The 16958-nt window shown below is 42.7% G+C and overlaps 2 protein-coding genes across 4 annotated transcripts in view; one reads left to right on the top strand and one right to left on the bottom strand.

Annotated features, from left to right (window-relative positions):
• Positions 1 to 6924, top strand: part of CCDC146 (coiled-coil domain containing 146) — a 61255-nt gene extending 54331 nt beyond the window's left edge. The window contains exons 15-18 of the mRNA XM_040061364.2: positions 2349 to 2477; positions 3959 to 4096; positions 5479 to 5726; positions 6395 to 6924. Of these exons, the coding sequence (XP_039917298.1) occupies positions 2349 to 2477; positions 3959 to 4096; positions 5479 to 5726; positions 6395 to 6398 (519 nt within the window). The 3' untranslated portion in view covers positions 6399 to 6924. The remainder of the gene's footprint in view (positions 1 to 2348; positions 2478 to 3958; positions 4097 to 5478; positions 5727 to 6394) is intronic.
• A 78-nt stretch (positions 6925 to 7002) lies between these two features.
• The window catches only part of GSAP (gamma-secretase activating protein), a 46133-nt gene continuing 36177 nt past the window's right edge, over positions 7003 to 16958 (bottom strand). Inside the window, exons 25-31 of one of the 3 annotated variants that reach the window (XM_040061363.1) lie at positions 14414 to 14484; positions 13761 to 13855; positions 12519 to 12638; positions 11033 to 11094; positions 9285 to 9389; positions 9047 to 9140; positions 7003 to 8514 (exon numbers count right to left, since the gene is read on the bottom strand). In XM_040061363.1, the coding sequence (XP_039917297.1) occupies positions 8414 to 8514; positions 9047 to 9140; positions 9285 to 9389; positions 11033 to 11094; positions 12519 to 12638; positions 13761 to 13855; positions 14414 to 14484 (648 nt within the window). In that variant the 3' untranslated portion in view covers positions 7003 to 8413. Of the gene's footprint in view, positions 8515 to 9046; positions 9141 to 9284; positions 9390 to 9566; positions 9763 to 11032; positions 11095 to 12518; positions 12639 to 13760; positions 13856 to 14413; positions 14485 to 16958 lie in introns of those variants that run through there. The other 2 variants (XM_040061362.2, XR_005700445.2) reach the window with 2 other exon arrangements.

Here is a 16958-nt window from a genome sequence, read left to right as displayed (position 1 = left end):
TCCTGCTTATGCATCCAGGTGTGGTGGCACCTTTCTTGACACATGACATAGTGATTCATCTTCATGTCAATGTATGTAACAACCAAGCCCTTTTTTAAAGAAAGGGCATCCAACCAGCTGTACAAAATTTTTCCTGTTCCTACATGTAACAGGGGATAAAAAACCTCACATTTTTTACTTGCTATTATCTTTTTGGTTCAGAGCTTTTTTAAGACAAAGGTAATTTTGAATTTAAATCTTTTCAAAAAAATACTCATTCTACTGATGAGGTATTTATTGTCTATTTTAATCAAGAACCCATTTATTTTGCTTGTGTATAAGAATATCATATGAAATATTAAAGCTATATAAAAATCAAAATGTATGATACCTACTATTTGTCATCCATACACCTGTGAAATTATTGTAGTAGACATTGATCTGGTTTGGCATGACTCAACACACCTGTGGTGCTGTTAACCCTGTCCTTTTTCTCTTCTTGATGCCTACAAAGAAAACTTAATTATGTGTTCCAGATCTATTCTTCAGAAAGTGAAGTTACCTATGGTTCCAGAGCTTCATCTCCCCCCATCCCGCACGCCACCCCCCCCCACCCCCATTTCTTAAAATAGTCCTGGTTTTTTTTCCCTTTTCTAGTGCTGTATATACCTACCTTCTCTGAGATTTCAAAATTTCTCTGTGATTTTTACTTTTTCAGGCCAGTTGCTTTATCTAGACAAGTGTTCCCTCCTTTAACAATTCCTCCTGACTGATTATGGTCCAATGTAGAAAAGCCTCTCTTCTACATTCTTTTCCTATCCCCTGTATCAAATCCACTCTAAGAAAGAAAGGATTTTTAAAACTTTTAAGACTTAGAATCTCTTATAACTCAGATAGTCTTTTCCAAGGAAAACACTACAAATTAGTAAAAAAATAAAGCAAAATGCCTGTAGTAATGTCACTGAAGCAGACACAGAATAGCATGGTTATCTCTAAATGCACTTCGATACTTTTGGATTGGCTTGCATCTGACCACTTCCAATTCATATTGCATTTAAAAGTAAGGCTAGTATTTACATTTAACATTATTTTTTTAATGGCTTTTGGTCGGTGGTTTTGGTGCAATAGTCCTTCTCTAAATTAGCTATTCAGTCCTGCAAAATTTTCCTTGTGAGTTGCCCCTAATCTCATTAAGATACCACTGCCTCCAACAAGGCATTTTCCCCTGAGTTAGTGGTTGAGAAATTTGGCCCCAGACAGAAAAGATCATTGGAAATATCTGCATCCTGCTGTTTGTGCTGGCCCTGCTTTTACATTCCTCCCTTCTGTGTATTTTGGGCTTGAGTTTTAGCTATTTGTTAGCAAAATACAATTTTCAGTACCTAGCTATGTTCAGAATCATGGTTTGCTGAGGAGATTGTTCATTACACTCATCTAAGGTTTTTACTTTAGCTGCTTTCAGACAAAGTGTACAGGAGTGAGTTGTGCGGTTTTTTACTTGGAAAGGAAGTATTTAAATGTTCTGGTAATGTTCCACTGCCACCTGAGAACATATGTCAGTTTTCTCTTTTCTAGTTAAATATGACTTGTTAACTTCCAGTGACAAACCTCATCCTGACAACATCTAAACATTTACTTTATATTTTGATGATTGTTCAGAACTTTGAGAGCCTGGGACCATTTATTTCCTTAATCAGTCATCACCGGCAGTGGATGGTTAACATTTACACTTGGGTAGTGTTATGTCAGTGCTAACAGCTCACTGACAGCCTGCCAGGTGCACATCAGAGCACACAGCCCCACCACTGTCAGTCTTGCAACTCCAAACATGACAAAATGGCCCCAGTCACTCCTTCAGCGAGTATTTACACTGAGCCTGGATGTCCCTCTAGCATATTCTGGGAAGCATCAGTCCATGGGAAAGTCCCACATGGGAAAGGTCAGGGAACACCTGCCTCTATGAGTCCCAAGGTCACCTCATTGCTCAGTGTCACCACTGAGTCACTTCAGGACACATGCCCGGGAATGCTGGTGTAGAAAACTTGAATGTCTGTAGGGATGAGACCTTCAGTACTGACCAGCAGGGAAGCAGAGCTTTCTATTGTATTCCTGAGGATAAAAAACAAGAAGTAGACAGAGGACAAAGAAACAGGCAGAACTCAATTTCTGTCAAATGGCAGAGGTTCCTCTGTCCTATAATTGTCACGCTCTAGTTCTCTTTTAAAAGCAAATTTTTAAATGCCTCATAACTTTATGTTACCTGCCCTCCTTTCCAGTAAAAGGAAACCTTTTCTGTTGAAGTCTCCAGATGAAGGTCTGGGGATGAGTTTGGTGGGAATAAATAACTGTTGGGACTCTTTGTTTGCTAGTATTCCCAGTGCAGGGACAAGATTAAACAGCTGGAGGAAGACTATGGAGATTCCACAAATGAGCGCAGAAAGCAAGAAGTGGGAAGGAAGGACCCATCTCCACCTGAGCTGCTAAAAAGGATTGAACAGGTAACGTCACTTCTCGTATCACAAGCTATCCTGCTGTGCCTGACCTCTTTTAGAAAATGCAAATAGTGTCTTTTATCTTTAAAATAAACTTTCTGTAAGAGAAATCAAAATAATTATGACTGGCGATTGTGAACTCCAGCCTAGCATCTGCTTTCCAGATCAACTGGACATGGGACATTTTGACTTCTCCCAGGAGAGGCTGGGGAGGGGGAGCCCTGTGAGGTGCCTCTGGCTCTGCAACATCCTCTGCTGACTCCATTCACATCACTTCAGTGCAGACCCAGCTCACTAGGAGAAGGCACAGAAAAGGCAGCAGAGGGAGATAAATGCAGAATAATAAACTGCTAACAAACAGGGTTGTCAGTCTTTGCTGACTGGCCGTCAGCTGTTTCACCACCATCCACGGGCTGTGAGCAGGAGGCAGACCTGCCAGCCTCTTCCGAGTCTGCCTGTGTGACACAAAGCAAACACTGCCCCTTCTCAGGGCTGGGCTCCACTGCTTTGCCTCCCTGCTGAACAAGCAGCCACTGAAGAGAGCTTGGTGGAGGCAGCAGCCAGGCCAGCCCAGCAGCTGACACCTGACTGCAGCTCTCCTGGAGACTGCCCCAAGAGACTTTGAGGGAAGCATTAGGTCCAATGGAAAGCCAGTTTCAGATCCCTCTGGGGTGGGGGGGAAGGTAAAGGAACAGCATTTTCTTATACAGTTTTGTCTGTCCCATTTATGGAAGCACAAAACTCTTCCCGCTGTGTTCAGTGTTTGGGAGGGGATTTGCAAAGGGCTCTGAAGGTGTGAGGGCAGCAGCAGCAAGCTCTGAGCACACCTCAGAGTCCTTCTTTTGAAATCCACTTTGTAAAGACAGACCCTGAACACAGCTGCTTGAACTACCTGAGCTTTTTGCTTTATTGTCCCATATTCCTTGACAGGAGGGAGCTCTGCATAGCCGAGCAGGCCACAACACAGCCTGCTACCACCAGCCTACACATTAAGAAGGTTTTCTTGGAGTCATGATAAGTTTAAATGTCTATTTCAATCTCCTTGGGATTTAAAGTCATTGTAGTTATAATTTGTTATGGAGCCCATACTTCTTTTAGCACTAGGAAGGGAAAAGTATTTAAAGCAAGAGCTGAAAGCTTCCATTATGGTGTGACTCAAGGAACCAGAAGATTAGAAAAAATTATGACCAGAAAAAAGCCCCACTGCTTTCAAGAAAAGCATAACAAGGCAATAACAACGGTGTAACCCCTGCCCTCAAAAGGCCCTGGTATGATATGGAAGAAATGTACGACTGACAGGGACCAACTGAACCAGTTTGGGCCTGATCCTTGGCAGAGAGGGTGTAAATTTTGACAAATCTGATAGTGAAGGTGTTTGTTTATGAGTGTTCACCAGTATTATTTCAGCAGCTCAAGGCAATCATGGAACAATTAGTGCTGCACTTCCCCTGTCCCTTCCTTACACTGTCTCCTCCTCCTTGCTGCAGATTGAGGCAGAGCTGATGCAGAAGGAGCAGAGACTGCTGAAGATAGATTTTCTCTGTGAGAACATTTCTGATCTGACGGACAGAATCCGTGCTGTGGTGGAGAACGGCAAGCAGGACACGCTGCTGTTCGCTAGGAGGGTAAGAAGGGCACGGCACGCTCTGCTTGCCAGCCTGAACAAAATGAAACAAGATCTGGGCAAGAGGTGATTCACTGGCAAATTTCAAAAGTGGCTGGAAATGTTGAGAGGCAAATCATAAGTCAGTCTTCAAAAATTACAGACAAGAATAGCAACAGTAACATAGAAAACCCAAAACTATTAGGTGAATGTCCTCTCTTTTAAAAAGAAAGTTGCACCATAAATGGTACCTTTCACCAAAATATGGAATTAGTTCTATCTGAAGTAGATGCTTAGAAACTTTGTAGGTGCCTCCTTTTGCAAATGTACTTAACAGCCTTTCCACAACAAACAGGTCAAAGGCTAAAAAGAAATAAGGGAAAAAAAGAAATAAAGGAAGGCCAGGTAAATTCTACTCCAACGTACAAAAAGATGAACTCAGTATCTGGCTCAAAGTTCTTTTGTTGTTTGGGTAGGGAGACTCACATGGGAAATGTAATTTCCAATAGTTTTTAAAATAAAATTATAGCTATTTTCTTTTAACTGCAAGTAATATTGTTTGGGAAAGACCAAAAATGCTCCCAGCCCCTGTATTCCTAATTAAAAAGCTGCAAATTGAGCAGAGCTGAGGGAAACACAGAAAAAAAAAAGTGTTAAGTAATTGATGTAAAACAAGACCAGGGTAGAAATTTTTCTTAGATATTAGGTTTGGCACACATGAAAGCTTAAGTTTTTAATAATTAATTTTAAACACACACAGAAATATCATGGTTGTTAACTGTGTTTGTAAAATGATGGCCATGGGCAAATAAACTACTGTAATAATGGCACTAGTGCCAAAAGTTGCATTCACAAGTGCTCTGGTTCTCCCAGTTCCAATTAGTCACTTAAAGAGTATTAAAGTTTTGTTGTTTTGGTTTTGTTTTTTTTTAATCATCTGCAGTGAGACTCAAGGATTTCTGTCACATTCCTTTTCTGTTCGTCCCCCCTCCAAGGATAATGTCACAACCCACAGCCCCTGTATCAGCATTATCACTCAATTATCTCATAGGAATTGGGCTTATTCCAGCTTTATTATGAAATTATTTGTGTATAAACTCAAAAATAATTGGGATCCCAGGCCTCTGAGGACTGGGGGAATTCTGCTGTCCAGCTGAAAAGAACAAGCAGCAAAGACAAATGTGCTTTTGTTTTCTATATTTGGAGTAAATGTGGCTTCTTGAGCAGCCAATATTTTTTTTTTCTGAGAGATCACAAAAATTAAGATTTTTCAAGAATTGAACTACTATTTAAAACCTTGTCAAGTTGGGCTTATTTTCATGTGCCTAATGCTGACCCAAATGTCATGCCGAGTGAGTGCCTGAAGGGAAGCCCTAACAACAATGCAGCTGTTTTGCATTCCAGACCATCCAACTGCAGAGGAAGATAAATGACAAAACCCAGGAGAAAAGGGCTCTTTTGGCAGAGTTATCCATGAAGCAAGCACTTGCTCTTAAACTCCAGGAGGAAATCAGAGACAAAGAACAGTCTGTGATGACTGCTTCATTGATGATAAGTCAAGGCCTTCCGCCTCCTAAAGAAGCAGAAAAGGAACAAGGGAAGATCCTACGCAATAAGAAGATGCAAAAAGAGCAGCTGAGGCCGGAGCTAAAGTAAGTTTTTGTCATACATTACATGAGCTCCAGGAGCCAGTGCAGGTTATGGTACAGAGTGAGACAACCACTACAGTGGGTTTCTGGAGTTTTACCTCTAGTCTGGCAACACTGCTTGGGGCTGGTCATTGAATCTTAAGGAGATCACATACTAAAAACCTCACCTTTGGTTATTAGTTTGTGTGACCATGTTGTGGCTGAAGGGCAGAGCAGCCAGCAGTGGAATACTGCTTTTCATTGGATTGCAAGGTAAAGCTGCAAAAGGTGGAGCGTGGGATTCAGGAGAAGTAAGTTTAATGTCTCCCACATACAAGATGCAATGAGCATCAGATCAGAAGCAGCAAGAAATCAGACACTAAGGGCACGCATGGCAAACAGCTCTTGAAACCTTACCCTGCTGGGCACTGCCTCTTCCTTGAGATGGCCAGTGATCCCAGAGCAGAGAGCTCCTACATAATAAAAATAATAGTTTAGAATAAGAAATTCTCCTCATTGATGAATGAAGAGAAATGAAACTTCTCCTCATTGCTGGTGATTCAAGTTTCCTTTTAGTGCTGTGAATAAAGGCCCTCTCTAGTAACTGTATTCAGGAACAGAATTGTTCCACAGATGTTCTGTGCACAATTACTGGATCTTTTAAAAGTTCATCTAATCTGTTTTCTTCACAGGTAACAAAAGCATGACAGGCTCAAACTGTCTACACTTTAAAAGGACAAACTCACATCTACGTGGTCAAACCTCATGCTTTCCCTTTAACACCCCTTCAGCCCTCCTGGCTTGCCAGGGATCACACTAATGGTGCATCCATGTCATGGATTCTGTACACTGGCCCGGGAGAGCACTTTACAGCACAGCAGCCCTGTGTGACCGAGCTGTGTTTCTGTGACAGCACCCTGCAGGGTGCAGTGCCTGGCCATGTCCCCACTACCCCCAAGGAGCAGGAGACGCTCCCACTGCTGCAGCCCGTCAGAGCAAGTGAGCCCAGCTCGAGTCTGAGACGTGTCAAAAAGCCTCCTGCAAAGCCATCTGAAATCTGAACAGCACCTGAAGCAGGAGAGACCATTATCAGCTGCTGGATCAGCAGCATTTACACTGCACTGAAGGAAGATCTGTTGGTGTTCGGCCAAATTGCATATGAAGATTAAGTATTTGTTCATGTCAAAAGCACAGCTAACTACTCAGTGATCCAGAATCCTTTCCCCTGATATCCCAAATGCAGTGCAGTATTTCCAAGTGTCAAGAAAAATGAGTGATCCTCATGCTATAGTTTGCTTTTATCTCCAGGTGAAGTTTTATTGCATTTGAAGGTATAATACATTCATTAAAAAGAAACAGCTAGAAAATCTTCTCCTGTTATTAATATAATACGAAGTATCATACTAATCACTTGTACACATACACCAACATGGCTTTCTGCAGTCTGGGACCGGAGTTTACACTTGCCAGAGAAATTCTAATTATATTAAGAAAAATATTCCTTCTCATTATGCAGTCACTGAGAAAGCTCAAGCTTCACTGATGGCAATGACAAGGGAATGACAATGAACTTGCCAAGACACCCCCAGGAACTGGATCTTTTTATTTCACTGGTAAGGAACAGGGAGCATCAATGCAAACTACTCAGAGAGAATATCAAAAATTGTTTTGAAAACCTCCCAAATACATCAAATTTTTAGGTGTTTCTCTAGTTTAATAGTCTGGAATTTTGTAGGGTTTTTTTTAAAAACCTATAAAGGCTGCAGAAATCTTGCATGGCACAACTTGGCAATTTTCTCTGTATGGCAAATTGCTACTGCAATTTAAATTAATTTCACAGTTAAAAACTTAAAACAAAAGAGCAAACAATATTGGCTCAGTTACATACAAACAAAAGTTGAAAACAAAGGAAAAACAGCCTGCCTAATTTCTTTCTGAAGCTAAGTTTGAACTGTAACACCAGATGCTGTAAGAAGGAATTATGTAAATATCTGTCCAAGCCACTGTTAAGATCAATTTCTAAAGCTTTTTTCTTATCCTATATTACTTACAATATATTATGTATATCTTTAAAAAACCAACAAAAAAACCCACAAGCAAACAAAACCCCAACAAAATCTGTCACATGCACTTTAAGAAGATTATCTTTTGTGCTAATTACAAAACTGAAAATGTTAGAATGCAGCTCCAGAAGCAGAAGTACCATAAGACAAATTATACCACCACAAGGAATAAATACCTCTTTACTCATGCCTGACATAAAAAGTCATTTGTTATTCTTACCTGCTTTACACAATCACACCAAGAAATCCTTTTATTAATCCAAGTAAACAGTTACTGGTTCTTGTTACTGTACAGCTGGACTGTCTTTTCCAGCATTGTCTCGTTAAAATAAGGTACTTTATACCAATTTTCACAGCATGCTTTGACACCTGCTGTTGTTCCACTTCCTTGACCACTCCAAAATGAACCCACAGATACACTTCAAACCTAGGGTTATGTCAAATGCATTTCTCTAGGATTTATCTAGAAGTCAGTAATTTCAACCTCAGTTTGCTGGACCAAACACTGTTTGGAGCAGCTCATGTCAGTACTGGCGACTACCCAAACTGCATTATTATTTGTTGTTATTTGGGGAACAACATTGCATTTAAATAAATACTTTTATAGAGGCACCACAATTTGACAGCCTTCTTCAACAGCATGTTATTTCAGGAATATTTGAGGCCCAGAAGTGCCATAGTGTGCTTGAGTGCTGTTTCCTCTACAAATCTTGCATTTACACGGTCTTGTTTTTCATATGGATGCACATCTAGAAAAACATGGGGAGGAAGTATTAACAAAATTGTACATGCTCCTGTATACTTATAGTCCTGCAGTCTATTAAACATCTTCATCTACAATACCAAAAGATAAGGGGTAATAGAAATGTGTTTTCATGCACCCAAAATACCTACTTTCATCAGTGCCTTTTGGATGCTCATCCATGGCAAAAACTGTCCTATTACTGGGAGGTAAGTGAATTATAACCCATGCAGAGGGAAGCCTCTCTGAAGGCTGGACTTCCAAACTGGAGATCCAAACCCAGCCTGAAGCAGAGTGGCTGTGTTAGTGCAAGTGCATGAACTGGCCCTGGGCACCTTTTCCCCTACAAATAGGATGACACCCATACATGGAGACTCTTGGCCCCTGCCACTTTCCATCAGCAGAAAGACAACCAAACCTTGTGTTCAGATATCTCTGGAGTTTTAACAACTCAGTAATGTCAGTATAGGCAGGCCGCATCTGAATGAGCATCAAAGGGTAAGGATCACTGGTCTTCCAAAGTACAGAATTAACATTACCTTGATTCTCTATCTCTGCCAGCATATTAGTCAGGTAGTTCAGTGGCAAAAATTCCACAGGGACGGAGAGTCTCTCAGGGATAGGCCTGCTGCACTGTAAGGGAGAATACTTCATGTTAGTTCACAATGGCACACCAAGGTTTCAACGTTTCTTTAGTGTGTTATAGCCCACAGAAAGTTCAGGAATCTTAACACTCTCAAAGAATAAGATTTTAAAACACAGCCTCTGTGCTCTTACCTGCCTGCTTCCCAGCTTTTCGAGCAAAAGTTTCACATATTTCCGCGCTATTAAATTTGCATTTATCGGATGATTCCAGTACTGGCGGACCTTTTGGCCAAGAGCCTAGCAAGCAAAAAACAAACCCCAAAACCTGAGAACATAAACATGGGACAGTGGAAACTTAGAAAGAGGAAAAGGGAGAAATCATGTTTAGCCATGGAGCCCTCTTTTCATGCTAACTAAGAGATCACAGCATGCTCTCAAAATGTGGGAAATCAAAACCTTGTCACTCAGTCTCACCTCAATCAGTCTGTCCCAGTGCCACTGTTCCACTTGACATGTGTACTTAAGGACCAATTGAACCTTTATCCTCTACTGTGACTGATTTATATCTATTCTTTCCCCGAAAGAAAAATGTAGATTCCCCGTTCCTCAAAGCTCCTTCAGGACAGGGCTTCTCAGGCTCAGTGTTAAGGAACATTAGACAAGCAGAATGCTGGCAAGGAAAGATACTGGAAATGTAAGTTTGGATCCCATTATTCAGGTCATCATCCTGGAAACTGATAACATTGATTCACATTCTCAGAGACAAAAGAGATTCAAACCCATGTTTTTCAAAGCTTCCAATCCCAACCAATAAGCAAAACAATAGGAACACACTGTGAAATTATCTCCACCTTCTGCTATTTTCCCTGTGCAGATCTTCCCTTGCTCCTCTCCTTCAGCTGTAATGCAATACAGACAGCTGTTCATTTTAGTAAATGCTGCACAGTTTAATGCTGCTTAAATTCTTGCTTCTGATTGAACTGAAGTCATCCACTGCATGAAACCTGCTCAAAATAGTCCGAGTCACCCCAAAGTGACCTTTCTAGCAAACAGACTATTCCTGGCTTTTTTTCCCAAAGCTGTAAATAGACATAATAAAGCACTGAGTCTACTGTGCATAGCTAGCAGTTGTTCCCTAAATCTCTCCCAGCCCTTCACGTCAGAGCGTGGTTGGAATGGAGTTCCCCACGCACCAGGCCCAGGGCTGGCAACTCAGGGGTCCCGTGCTGACCCCAGCTCACCAGCCCGGGCCCAAAACAAGACACAGAGGACAAAGAGCATCCTGTGGAGTTGTCCTCCTCTACCCCTTCTCAAAAAGGCCAAATAAAGAAGCCTTTGTTGGAGGAAATCCCAAGCAGCATTTCTGGCCATTTGAACTACAAGTGACGGAACATAACAAGCAAACAATGGGCAACTCATGTGGAGAAAAGCCTGTTCTGCAGTGAGGCATTCCCCGAGGGGGATCCCTGGTGTTCCTTGGCTTCTCCACATCTTGTGCTTCCCCTGCAGCCCTGTGCTGTGCACTAAGAGCAAAAGGGGAGAAGTGCATCTCCCATTCTGCTGGAACGTTTTATGGAGGACCAGTAATCAGCTCTTGTGAGAAAGACTCGTGCTAAAAACTACACACAAAACCCCCAAAAAGCACCTTTAAACTCTCATTGTCCTATGCAAATGAGTACTCAGCAGAACTGTCAGGCTTGTTAACTTCTCTAGGATACTGGAGACTCTGTAAAACACTATGGACAAATCTATAATTTAAGTTACCAGGGTATCCTAAAGTCCAGGAGCAGAAGATGGAGAAACTGTGGATGTTCTGGCTATATTTGAATCAGGCTCAATTGAATCACAGTCAAGTCTTTGATTGGTTTAACCATATGCATAAGGAGGAATTTCCTATCAATTCCAAAATCCAAGAAATTACATCTAAAGCCATTAGTTACCTCTGGAAGCCTCATGACAATACTAAACTTCAGCTTTTCATTCTGTTCAGTGTCATCCAGATCTATAAGCAACAGGGATAAAAGCAAATCAAACAAACAGTAGTCACATAACAAACTTTCATCTTTCACTGAAGACATCCTGAATAAACATCACCTCCCTAGTGGAATGAAAATTTCAATTTAAAGTAGAGACTATTATTTACATTATATTACATAAATAAGGGCTGTTATTTACATTTATATCATGTGTACAAGTATATTTCTGTATATTTGTCCATAACTTCACCATAAAAATTTATATAGTAATTCAAATGCACTTTGACTGAGTACAACTCTCCAAGTTTATATTTCATTTATCAAGTTATTTTGTTGTCCCTATTCTTGGACATAGCACATCACTGGGCACAGCTGGCTCATGTTCAGCAGCACTCCCTGGGCAGCCTTGCAGCCACTCTGCCCCAGCCTGTGATGCCGTCTGGGGTTGTTGGGACCAAAGGGCAGGACCCAGCACCTGGCCTTGTTGAGCCTCACACAAGTGACCTCAGCCCATCAGCCCAGCCTGTTCAGATCTGTCTGCAGAGCCCTCCTACCCTCCTACCCAACCTGGTGTCATCTGCAAAATGGCTGAGGAAGCGCTCGATCCCCTTGTCCAGATCATTGGTGAAGACATTAAACAGGACTGGCCCCAGTACTGGGTTCTGGGGAGCCCCACTGGAGACCAGGCACCCAGTGGAGCTGGATGTAACTCCATTCCCTCCCCTCTCTGGGCCCAGCTGTCCAGCCAGTTTTATCCACAGTGAACAGTGCTCCCATCCAGGCCATGGTCAGCCAGTTTCTTGAGGAGAATGCTGTGGGAAATGGTGTCAAAGGCTTTACTGAAGTCCAGGTAGACAACACCCAGAGCCTTTTCCTCATTCACTGTGTGGGTCACCTGGTCACAGAAGGAGCTCAGGCTGGTCAAGCAGGACCTGCCCTTCAGAAACCCCTCCTGGCTGGGTCTGATCCCTGGCTGGCCCACACACACCATATGACGGCACTCAAGATGATCTGCTCCCTCAGCCATGAGGTCAGCATGACAGGCTGTTCCTCTGTTCCAAACATAAAGCAAAAGCTGAGGGCTGGATAGCAGACTAACTTCCTCACACACAGGTGTGCACTTTCACAGAGTCACAGAAATTCCCCAACAAATCCTATGATGATCTTTAGTATTTGCTTTTCTAAGAAGTCCCAAGTGGAAAAACTACAGACTCAAATTCTCTCACACAGATATTTCTTTATGTGCTGTGGTAAGGCCAATCACATAGCCTGAGCCTTAACTTTCTCCTTTCAGGCAGGCAACACCATCAGCTCCAGCCTTCACTGAAACAACACTCTGAGAAGAACTGAGCATCCTGGGCAATAAAACCTGAGTCCAAGGGGAGTGGCTCGAAGGACAACACTCCCAGTTAGCTGGCTGGTAACAAATGAAACACCACGCTCACCGTACCTTTCAGCAATTTCCTGACACATGTTTCTGTCAATTGCAAGATCCCATTGTCAATATAGTGCAGGAGGGTGTGCAGAGGGAGACACCGAACACCAAGACCCAGGTGCAGAGTGTGAAAACCTGTGAAAGAGACAAACTTGTTTGGTACGATATGTAGTTTTTTCTAATTCTCTATTAGAGACTGGAATTACTCTAGCTAAAGCCATCACTTCCCTTGATTTCTGATTGTTTACAGTTGGTGAAGAAATCAATTTATCAAGTCATGTGGACTTATTTAGACAACCTTTAAGTTCTCTCAAGTACAATCTTGTCAGAAGTAAGAAAGCTAAGGGGATTAAAAACAGTTATTAAAAGTCATACACTGTCACTAAAGGTCTCCAAGCTGTTGCCTTACATCTGAATTGTTCTATCAATTAGTCTTTTATCTCCCTCTCTCCTCCTAATTAATCAAAACCAGAGGCCTCACCACTCTCAGGATGTCATTGCCTTCCAGACAGTCCCACAGGCAGAGTTAACACTTCAGCTTCTTCCTTTAACACTAGCCTGATGATGGTCTTGTTATCATGTAACACTACTGCGTGGCAGCATTTGTGCCCACACAGACTGAGGGACAAACTCATACCAAAAGCATTTTCAACGACTGAAGACAGATCAGGAAATAAACCCCAGAAAGAGTCAAACAGAATTGGAAAGCATTAAGATATTAAGATGTCAAGAAGTCTTTCCCTAATGAAAATAAGCAAGTGCTTTGAAAATGCTGTAAATAATTATGAGGAGCTATAGGAAGTGAAAGTCTACTATCAAGACCAGCTTTTCCATCAAGGCTGGAAGTAATCCCTTCAGGAAAAAAATGAAAATTATTAGCAGGGCAAGAGCACGAGAAAAAAAACACTCGATCTGCTACACGATAGGATTTTCCCTTGTAGCTCTTGACACTGAAGCCCAGTTGTCTAAAAATATATGTATGTGAACAGAGTCTAAAACTTAGTTCTAAGATAAGACTGCACCCATGCATTCCACTGGAATCCTCTGTTTAGCTTTCTCTGTTTCCAGTAGCTATTTGGTTTTGCTTCGTTTCACTTGTACAGGTTTGTCAAGGGCCTTCCCCTCTCTAAGTGACTTGAACAGATGTCAGTACTGCCAAAGCTAACTGGACACGTGCTGCAACCAGTGCTGTACTGGGAGGAATTAATAGCACTGCTCTCCTCACCCATGATCAAAACAGCAAAACACAGAACTTACCAGGAGGTAAAGGCATGCACATGCCTTTTGCTGCTTCCAGAATCCGACTCATGATGTGGAACACTGCAAACTCTCCTGCACTTCCTCTCTCATCACTGTAGTTAACAAAGCACATTAAGAACCCCGGGTACCCCCAGTCTCCTGCAGACAGGGTCAATTTGCCATACTGGGAGTGCACTGAATGCTTGCCTTTGGGGTGAAGGGCCAAGGGATGCTGCCTTGTTTCCTGAGGGGTCTCAGCCAGCACCAGCTGCCCAGTGCTGCAGACACACAGTCTGTGGTGTCCCTGTCTCCTCCCCACACTGATGCACATTTACAAGGCTCTCAGCAGTAGCTGGAACCAGCAGCAATAGGTAAAAGGGTGCTGTGTAAGTGACCTGGCTTTTACAGGTGTTTAACACCCACCACCCAGCTTAGGACCATTCCAAATTGGGCAAGTTTGAACTCCAGCCACGACACTGCCTGTGTGGTTAATATTCACACTGGCCTAGAGAGAGCCAGCAGGATCCTTAGGAAGAGTAAGTGACAGTAACATTGACACTGACAGCAGCACAAGCACTGACTGTTCAAAGGAGTTCTGCTGATGAAGACCAAAATCATTATGCCCATAATGTAAAAGGCAGGCTGAAAACTTTAACAAATCACTTGCTCACAAGCAGAAGATACAGGAATGAAGCTGGTATCTCCTCCAAACTTCTTTCATTATTCGATGCACCAGATTCAACTAAAACAAAAAAGAGAAGAGGGGATGTTTTCAGGAGCCTGAGTACAGCAGGCCCTTGGCCTTCATTCATTTTACAACACCAGTTTATGTTAAACACTTCTCATGGGACTCCTACTAAGTCTTCATTTTTTTTCTCTAGGGCCTTAAAATGTAAAGTTATTAAAATGCGAATTGTAATGAAATTGCCCTATTCCAGCAGTTTAAAGTGCTTCCAGCTTATCAAAGCATCATGCAAGACATACAGCAACCTAACACACTGTGCTTCTTGAAGATAACTGATCTCAAGCTCTTGCAGCAAATTCTCAAAGATCTGTTTGCCATGAAAGCAAAAACAGCATATCCAAGTGACTGAGCATTTGGCAAGGAATAGCCCCAAGGGCTCGGCAAAAGTGGATAATGTTGAAGACAGGGGAATGTTCACTTTGCCAAGGAAAGTCTGCAGGAGGAATCACAGATCTAGTCCTGGCAAGGAGGAAAAATGAGACAAGCAAATGCCTCTCTTCGTCTATTGAGTTTCCTTTTGGTCCCCAGTGAAGTGAAACAATCCCCTGGCCCATGTTGCTGTTCTTCGTGCTCCCAAACTGACGTCCACCATACACAGTCAGCATATACCAAAGCCACAAGCCCTGTTCTCACTTGGGCCTTTTCAGCTTCTGCAGCTGAAAGAAAAACCATGCACAGAAGAGTTGAAATAACTTCCTCATGGCTGTCATGTGTAGCCACTTCCACATCTCAGTAACACAACCGAGACACTTCCTCTGCACCTTTTATCTCTGGCCCTCAAAGCACAGCAATCAATCAGTCCCAGGAAACTCAGGAAACTAGTCTGACCCCTGTTCTGCAAAGAGGCATCATAAGAAGTTAGGAACCTTTTTCTTTGCTCTCTCCATTGTCTGACTCATCACAGGTTCTGACCAAGAGGGAAGCAGGACACACAGGAGAGATCCGCATGCAAAGGCCAGAACTGGAATATTCATCTTCAGTAATGCTCCTGAGTGTTCCTCTGCACCTTGGCCAGAAAGCTGTGCAAGGTAGCACCTTTCCTGTCCACCATGACTTGAGCCAGGCTTGCACAGCTGCCTGATGCAAAATACCTAATACTTGCCATCTCCACGCTTTCTAGATGCAGTGGAAAGATCCAATGTAATCTTTCTGGAGTATAGCAAGGTTTCTAGGGAATGAGTGATATCCAGTTTCCAGGGAAGGGTCACAAGAACCACACCTGCTGCTGGAACGAATTTCACCTCTTGCCAGCACAGAGGGTACAGCTAAGGCCTCTGCAGCTGGATCTGAAGGATCAGTGCTGAAGTGAAGGTTCTTACAAGCTCCAAAATCACCAATTATTATTTGTGCAACACAAATGCATTTCAAGACCATGCTACTTCAAATTAGTATTTTTTGCTTAACAACACAGGGCACAGAAAGCTAACAACTTTTAAAGTCATAATCATCCAAGCTACCACAACATACTTGCATCTTGAATACATGAATGTTTGTGATGTGACACCCTCACTACCAGCACATCTCACTTTGCAGATCAACATCTACCCCTGGCATTGTAGAAAATGCATACAGAAAGATAACCCACATCTCAATCTTTTTTTTCAGAACATAACATGCAAGATGATGTGCATGAGAGGAAGGCAGCATTATCTGTCTGATGGAAGGAGCACAGGCAGCTTCCTGTCTGAGGTTAGCAGTGCGTGTCTGGGGCAGCCACGTTAACAGGAGAGGCCATTTTCCACTGAGTGACAGGCACACAATAAGAAGACTTTTGGAGCACATACATGAAGCCATTTCCCTTGGAGTGCTCTGAACTAATGAGGGAACACATGACAGCAAGATAGCACAAGGAGGGCCTTGACTGACAGTGCTGTCACCTTGTCTTGAAACATCTACAGTTCCAGGCAATGGTGCCCAAGGAAACTGGTTCCCCTAAAGTAATTGGGAACTACAAGTGCTCAGCTCCCTTGGCTGTTTCTACAGGAAAGACTCTAAAGCAGTCAGATAAACGAACCAGGAGCAAAGGAGAAAAGGGAGTGTGACAAGGTCTTGCTGTCTTTCAGATCCTCTCCTGTGCACTAGTGTGACACAGTCCTCCTGAGGAATCTCAAATCCAAATGGTGTCTATTTCTGTTCCTCTGCCGCTGATCCTACATGAGATGAAAGCTGGCCACAGACATCAGGGGAAAACGTGCAGCTACTGCAACAACTTGCAAAGAAATTTCAGCAGTTTATTCAGGTCTGCCTGCTCACCCTGCCTCCCCTTCCACTTGCTCTTAGGGCAGCAAATGCCACACCGTTTCTGTAAGTTATTTCTCCCCTTTCCTGCCTCACTGAAATGAAGAGTGAGAGAAACAGATATGGAGCAAAGCTAAGATAAAGTGATTGCAGAGGGGATAGAGGCTATGAACACACAACAACCACTGCAGGAGAGGTGATACATGGACTGGGAACCAGGCACACTCCAGCTC

This window comes from Hirundo rustica, chromosome 4 (genome assembly GCF_015227805.2).
Source record: "Hirundo rustica isolate bHirRus1 chromosome 4, bHirRus1.pri.v3, whole genome shotgun sequence".
In the NCBI taxonomy this organism is placed as follows: domain Eukaryota; kingdom Metazoa; phylum Chordata; class Aves; order Passeriformes; family Hirundinidae; genus Hirundo; species Hirundo rustica.
The sequence above is the reverse complement of the archived record's forward strand: the minus strand, read 5'-3'. Positions and strand labels throughout refer to the sequence as shown.